The sequence below is a fragment of the Engraulis encrasicolus genome, chromosome 9 (assembly GCF_034702125.1).
Source record: "Engraulis encrasicolus isolate BLACKSEA-1 chromosome 9, IST_EnEncr_1.0, whole genome shotgun sequence".
NCBI classification, from domain to species: Eukaryota; Metazoa; Chordata; class Actinopteri; order Clupeiformes; family Engraulidae; genus Engraulis; species Engraulis encrasicolus.
The window spans coordinates 28,596,559-28,604,058 of record NC_085865.1 but is presented as its reverse complement, the minus strand read 5'-3'; the positions used below and the strand labels follow the sequence as shown (position 1 = coordinate 28,604,058).

The 7,500-nt window shown below is 46.4% G+C and overlaps 1 protein-coding gene across 1 annotated transcript in view; it reads right to left on the bottom strand.

Annotated features, from left to right (window-relative positions):
• LOC134455657 (cadherin-6-like) overlaps positions 1–7,500 on the bottom strand; it is a 115,258-nt gene that overhangs the window by 30,705 nt on the left and 77,053 nt on the right. Inside the window, exon 3 of the mRNA XM_063206869.1 lies at positions 5,540–5,834. Within this exon, the coding sequence (XP_063062939.1) occupies positions 5,540–5,834 (295 nt within the window). The remainder of the gene's footprint in view (positions 1–5,539; positions 5,835–7,500) is intronic.

Genomic DNA, 7,500 nt, shown 5'->3' with positions numbered 1-7,500 from the left:
ACTTCCAGTGTCTCTGTCCGAAAGTCTGCCCCAAAGTCACTCTCCATATCGTTGTTTCTGTATAGTAGGCTACCTCTCTCTTTCTCTGTCTGGGCCAAAATCTCTCTCTGTCTCTCTCTCTCCCTCCCTCCTACCCTAACCTCTCTTTTCCCACCTTCTCTTTCCAACTCTCTCTCTCTTTATCTCTCTTTATCTCTCTTTATCTCTCTCTCTCTCTCTCTCTCTCTCTCTCTCTCTCTCTCTCTCTGTCTCTCTCTCCATTTCTGTCTCTGTATTTTGGTCTCTCTCCCTCCCGTTTTCCCTGATGCATTTTAAAACCTCCACTCCGCGCAGTGTTTAAGACAACTCCATTAGGTCTAGACTAAAGACTTGTCCCTCTGCTGAATGATGTTCTCGCAGCCAAAGAGCCGTGAGACAAGACAAGACGGAGAGAGAGAGAGAGAGAGAGAGAGAGAGAGAGAGAGAGAGAGAAAGAGAGAGAGAGAGAAAGAGAGAGAGAGGACTTTATGAGATGATGCGTTAGAGCAGCAGACTGCGAGACGATAAACACATCACATCATATTTACACCCCCTGGCTTTCCCTCACACACAGCGAGTGTGCGCCAACACACAAACACACATATACACACAGACAGGTAACACACACACAAGCAAGTAAACGCTCACACAAATACACACAGCAGAAAATCACACACACACACACACACAGGCACACACGCACACACACACACACAATAAGCCAAGCAAGCCAGCCAACACACACTTCCAGGCTGCTGTGTGCTGTGAACGACTTCTTAGACAATTAATTCAGACAAAGACTCTTGCACTGACAGAGCAAGGCACACGGCCCATTTGCTCTCTCTCTATCTCTCCCTCCCTCCCTCTCTCTCTCTCTCTCTCTCTCTCTCTCTCTCTCTCTCCCTCTCTCTCTCTCTCTCTCTCTCTCTCTCTCTCTCCCTCCCTCTCTCTCTTTCTCTCTCTCTCAATCTTACACAGTCTCTCTCTCTCTCTTTCTGTATCTCCTTCTTTATCTTTCTCTCTCTCTCTCTCTCTCTCTCTCTCTCTCTCTCTCTCTCTCTCTCTCTCTCTCTCTCTCTCTCTCTCTCTCTCTCTCTCTCTCTCTCTCCACCCCCCTTCTCTTTCTCTCTCCTTCTCTCTCTTTCTCTCCATCTCTCTCCCTCTCCATGTCATTTTCTTTCTGGCTTACGTCCACTTTGTTTGCTATTCCTGTAATAAAAAGTACACTACTTTACAATCGCAAAGAGCCTTGGAATTCTGCTCACTTCTGCAACATTAACAAGGCACACTCTTAGATTCGACACAGACTTTACATAATATTGCACTGTAGAACTGCAATGTAAATGTAATTAAATGTTTTGTTAAAAGCTTAATCAAACGTATAAAACCCTGATGCGCTGTCAGCTGCAGGCAGAGTTTGAGACCCTGGTACATGGCATGCACAGCTCTGTAACCATTTGGTTAATACAGTAAATGGAGGCTAATGCCCGTCATTCCATCAGTCAATCCCCTCACACAGGCTGACATGTGTGAAGCCAGATAAACTAGCACACACACGCACACACGCTAACGCATGCACACACACACATGTGCGCTAACGCCCGCACGCACGCACACGCACACACACACCGCTAACGCACACACCGGCATGCACATGCACACACAAGCACACGCTCGCTAACGCACGCAGACACACACACACACACACACACACACACACACACACACACACACACACACACACACACACACACACACACACACACACACACACACACAAATGACACATACACACACGCACGCACATACATACACACACACACACACACACAGAGATGAAGCGTACACACACACACACACACACACACACACACACACACACACACACACACACACACACACACACTGACGCATACACACAGACGCACACACACACACACACACACACACACACACACACACAGCAACACACCACACTTTTTAATTATGATGATTGATAGAGCTCCATTGATCCCCTTAGAAGTCTCGCTGGTACATCAGCCCTCCTCTATAATCCGCGTATCTGTGGCTGGGGCTCACATGGAGTGGCAGTGATAGCAGTGGCCCTCAGTCAGACACGGACTCATGGAGAGGGAGTGAGAGAGAGAGAGAGAGAGAGAGAGAGAGAGAGAGAGAGAGAGAGAGATAGAGAGAGAGAGAGAGAGAGAGAGAGAGAGAGAGAGAGAGAGAGAGAGAGGGAGACATAGAGACAGAGAGATGGAGACCTACTCCATCCATCCATCCATCCATCAACCCACCAACCTACCAATCCACCCACAGCCTACCCTTTCCCCCCTTCCATCCACACTCACAGACTCACGCGGAGAAAGAGAGAGAGAGAGAGAGAGAGAGAGAGAGAGAGAGAGAGAGAGAGAGAGAGAGAGAGAGAGAGAGAGAGAGAGAGAGAGAGAGAGAGAGAGAGAGAGAGATACCAACTCATCCTTCATCCATCCACCCATCCATCTACCAACCCATCCAAAGCTTGCCCTCTCCCCACCCTTCCATCCTCATCCCACCACCCCCTCCTCTCCTCCTCTCCATCCCCTCCGGCTGGGTCAGCCCTTCCCATCTCACAACCCAGCTGTGCTCACAGCTTAGGCCACATTTACCAGGATTTACTCAAGCAACTGTGCCCTGGCCTGGCCATTGGCAGATAGGGTGAGAGAGAGAGAGCTTGTGTCACAACATACACGCACGTGCCGTTAACTACCACCAGACCATATGACAGATGCATGACGAAGACCATATGTGGCGAGAGGAGAGTGATTTGCGAGAAAAACATCCATTTTTTCCATCTGACACTTGCATCTGATTGCTTGTCATTTTCTTTCTCTCAATCTCTCTCCCTGTCTGTCTCCCTCCATCCATCGTCACCCTCTCTGAGGTTAAGGACAGAGGCCCATCAGTGCTGCTTTGTGCCCAGCACTGCTCTGATTTCTATCAGACTATCGCAATAAAGTGTTGCTGCAATTCAACACTTGCAGAGTGTTCTGGGACCAAATACACTCTTTACCTTTTGCAGAGTGCCTTCATGCACCTTAACAGCATTTAATGTATGTTCTTTGTTGAATGCTATTTATGTCTGGGTAAGGTTTGTTAACATCTACATTGATACTAAATCATGGACTTATCTGACAACACTCAGTCTTGGTTATGTCAATTACTTGTCCACCTCAACTCAAAGAATGTGTTTTGGCACAATCATCTATTTTTTCCCCTCCTCGGCTATTACGTATACCAGTATGTGTTATTTGTCCTGAAATGTCCATGTAGGCATTTTGCGTATTTAAGTAAGCTATTTGACTCTTAAATTTCCCCCTGGGGATCAATAAAGTTCTATTGTACCCTACTCTACTCTACTCTTAGAAGATGTTAAATTGTCTCTGAACAATTTCTAAAGTGTTAAATTAGCACCTCATTTTTTGTACTGTGTAGCCGCTTTATCAGGCAGACAAGGGGAGCCAGCTCCCCTAGGGACCCCCTTACTACGTGCGTATTGACAAGCCCACCCACTGCTATCTCTGGTAATGTGATGTTTTTGTGTGTGTGCACGTTTTTTTGTTGTTGTCCTGCCTGAAGGCAAATGCCATTCAATGTGAATTAGAGAAAAAGGGAGAGCTATTATCAGTTATTATGCACGATTATGTATCACAGTGTGGTAAAGGCACAGAGCCTTTCATCAAATAGCAGATAGCCCCATGTGGGAGCTTCAACCACTTTATATATTGAGATACTTTATGCATCTATTTGATTTAAAAAATAGTGTACCATCATCAGGGAACTTTTCACATTATAAAAAAAGAATAACTAATAGCAAACATCGTAGTGCCCCAGCAATTTACATCTTACATTAAATTTACATATTGTGCTTTGCCGCCTTGGATTAAGTTTGGTGGTGTTTTTTAAGAAACTGCACACCCTTTGACTTTCTTGACCTTGAAAAAAGTGTGTATGTTGTAGTCATTCATTTACCAAATGTTCCTGTGCAGGGCCGGTTTTAAGCATAGGCCGGCTAGGCGGTCGCCTAGGGCGCCATGTGAAGAAGGAGCGCCGAAATGGCGCTCTCCGATGCGTAATTTTGCGATATGGAGGTTTTTTTTATGAAGTCGCAATCAACAAAGCGTGGCGAAAGCGCTCCTCACGGCAAAACGCCCCTCAGCCAATAGTAATATCGCTTTCAACTGTCTCTAGGTAGAGGATAAGTCTGAACCAATAAACAGACAGTCCTGAGAAAGGGGGCGGGATGAGTGACAGCGTGCGATCTATTTTGAATTTGGAGACTCACTCGAGAGACAGAGAGGGCAAGCGCAAACAGCAGTGCTGCTCTGCTGGGTGGAGAATTGTTATGTTCTCATTAAACCAGTCATTGCATGATGCAGGAGTTGCAGAGGGTGTTTTGGAACTATGTGATTTAATCAACAACCGTTTGTGATTATGGAAAGCCTAATAGTTATGAGGCTACTGTTTGGAATTAGAGGGAAAAAGAGCTTTGCTTTTGGGCGCCAGAACTCAAACTCGCCTAGGGCGCCAAATAAGCCAGAACCGGCCCTGTTCCTGTGTACTGCAGTGTACTGCAGTGTACTGTACAAATAGGAGACAAATCACAGACTTCAGACCTTTTTTGACCTGCCTGATGAAGGTCTAAGGACCGAAAGCTCACAAGTGAAGTTAAGCTTTGCACAAAAAAAGACCTGAAGCATGCAAATTGTCTCCTTTTTGTACAGAAACTTGAACTGAATCCGGCACCTTGATGAACGGTGACCAATCACCTCTTCATTTGCTGCAGCATACTACCATGACTGAATTGGAAGTGCAGGACATGACTTTATTTGTTCAATCCTGCACTTTTGTATGGTTTGAAACAGCTTTTCTACTCATCCACGAAGTGAACTGAACCAGCAAGATTATAAGTTCAATGACTCTTTTGCACTTCAAACCATGCAACAGAGTCAAACTTGGTTGTTAAGTTCCGACATAGGTGAGTGGAACATGTTCTACTCATCCATATCAGACATCTCAGGCACGGAGGCCAGGTAGACAGAGTTGCTGAAGGTGGGCGCTTTTCATGCAGCCATACCATTAATTGGCAAATTTGCACATGGACAATCGTCTTGTAAATCCAGCCTGTCTTCCTTCCCAAACCTACCTCATACCGCTCTCCCACTCGATTCCACTCATGTCTTTACTGTCTTCTCCATAAAAGACATGTCCAACAATTCAACAAAAAAGGGAAATCCAGGCAACTCCTTTTTTCACTTGGAGTTGCCTGGATTATCCGTTTTTTGTTGAATTGGACTGACTCCCTTCATCCAAGAGCACCCAACATACTTGAGAATATACTGCGACTTTTTGAGCTACCAGTCATCTTGTGTTCAACTAGCTTGTCCAACAATGTTCACAAAATATTTTAAAAAGATTGTTTTATTGTTCAATTTCATTGTTGTGCATTGTATGTCTTGAAGCAGGCCCGTGTTCCACTCACCCACGTCGGACATCTCAGGCACGGAGGCCTGGTAGACGGCCTTGCTGAAGGTGGGCGCGTTGTCGTTGATGTCATGGATCTTTATGGTGAAGTTGGTCCACTCCTCCAGCGGGCGGCCCGTGCGGTTGCTGACGGCGCGCGCCCGCAGAGTGTAGACGGAGCGCTCCTCACGGTCCAGGCGCTTGGTGGCGTGGATGTCGCCCGAGCGCGGGTCGATGGTGAAGGTCTCGCCCGCGCCGTCACCCGTCAGCTGGTAGCGGATGGTGCCGTCGCCGGGGTCCTGGTCCGAGTGCAGCTAACAAGATGACAGAGAGAGAAAGGGAGGAATAGAATTACTTTTTATTGTCACTATTCACATATACAATTTACACTATGCAGAAGAGAGAGAGAGAGAGAGAGAGAGAGAGAGAGAGAGAGAGAGAGAGAGAGAAAGAGAGAGGGGAATGGACTGATGGTGGGAGCAAAAAAAGGTTAGTATAGCACATCTTTAGTAGAGATCATTGAACTTATTCTGTTGGTGGTCTGTTGAGATGAAGTCAACACATTCCATAGTCCATAATGTTAGTTATAGGTTAACAGTTTGACTTTACAGACAAAAGAAAGAGACTGCAGCTAACAGGGAGAGACGGTGAGAGGGGCAGGAATCGAGAAAGGGAATAAGCCAGGGAGGAAGGGAGAGAGAAGATGATGCAACTTTAATGAAAAATATCAGGAAACGTGCTGGACACCTCATACTGCACACAACAGTCGGTGAACCCAAAACATTTCTGAGGCGATTATAAAAGGAAAAAAACTAATATGTTGAGGGTTTCTTTATGTCACTTCTTCACGTTCAGCATATCATAAGAAAACAAAACCTGATTGCTTTTGTTTTCTGTAGAGGTCCATACAAAAGTCATACAGCCCATTGGTAATGTTCATCAGGGGTAAGATATTCAGTTGAGATACACAAGAGAGAGAGAGAGAGAGAGAGAGAGAGAGAGAGAGAGAGAGAGAGAGAGAGAGAGAGAGAGAGAGAGGAGAATGACAAGGAAAATCTGCACAAGAGAGACACTACAGTAGCTAGTGAAGAGTAGAGACCACACAGATAGACAGGCAGGACCGTGGAAAAATGTCAGGGACCAGCACCAGTAAAAATGTGGCTCCATTTGCTTCTCCCTGGTACATAATCTACAGCATCATTCAATCATCATGATGATAATGCATTTTATTACAGCTTCTGAAATCGATACTTTTTATTTCAATTACCTTCCCCGCCCGTGCCCCGCGAGGTTAATAAGGACGTGATCAATATCATATACTCTACACTGTCATCACTTAACTGCGCACGCCTCCCTCAGCCCCCAAACTCATATTATACCCCCCCCCAACCCCCTTTCCATTTTACTAGTGCGCCACCACCGAGAGAGAGAAAGAGGGTGATGGAGGGAAAGAGAAGGAGAGAGGGAGACGAAGTACAGATTAATGCACGCTTTTCCCCCAGGCGACCCGAAACGGAGCGGAGTGGAGCCGAGTCTGCGGTCGGTCGTTGGGCCGTTCCCTCGCTTGCTGGGTGAGCTATGGGCCCCTCTTACCTGCGAGACATTGCACTTTTTAAAAAGCCTCCCGCTAATGGCCACTGCATGTAGCAGCTGCCTAATGCGCCCACATTATCGCTTAAGCAGCGATCGGAGAGAGAGAGAGAGAGAGAGAGAGAGAGAGAGAGAGAGAGAGAGAGAGAGAGAGAGAGAGAGAGAGAGAGAGAGCGAGGAGAGAGGGAGCAGCACATACTATACATCATGGCCGTTCATCACTCAAACACAAAATCGTATAACATAGTGCGGGATGGCGGCGGCGGTTGTCTGGATTGTGATTGGCGGTCGCCGTGTTATAGTGGAGACGTGTTTGTTGTGCACGATTATGTTGTTGTGCGTATACGCCTTGATTAATGAGTATGAATCCATTAATGGAGGGAAACGGCA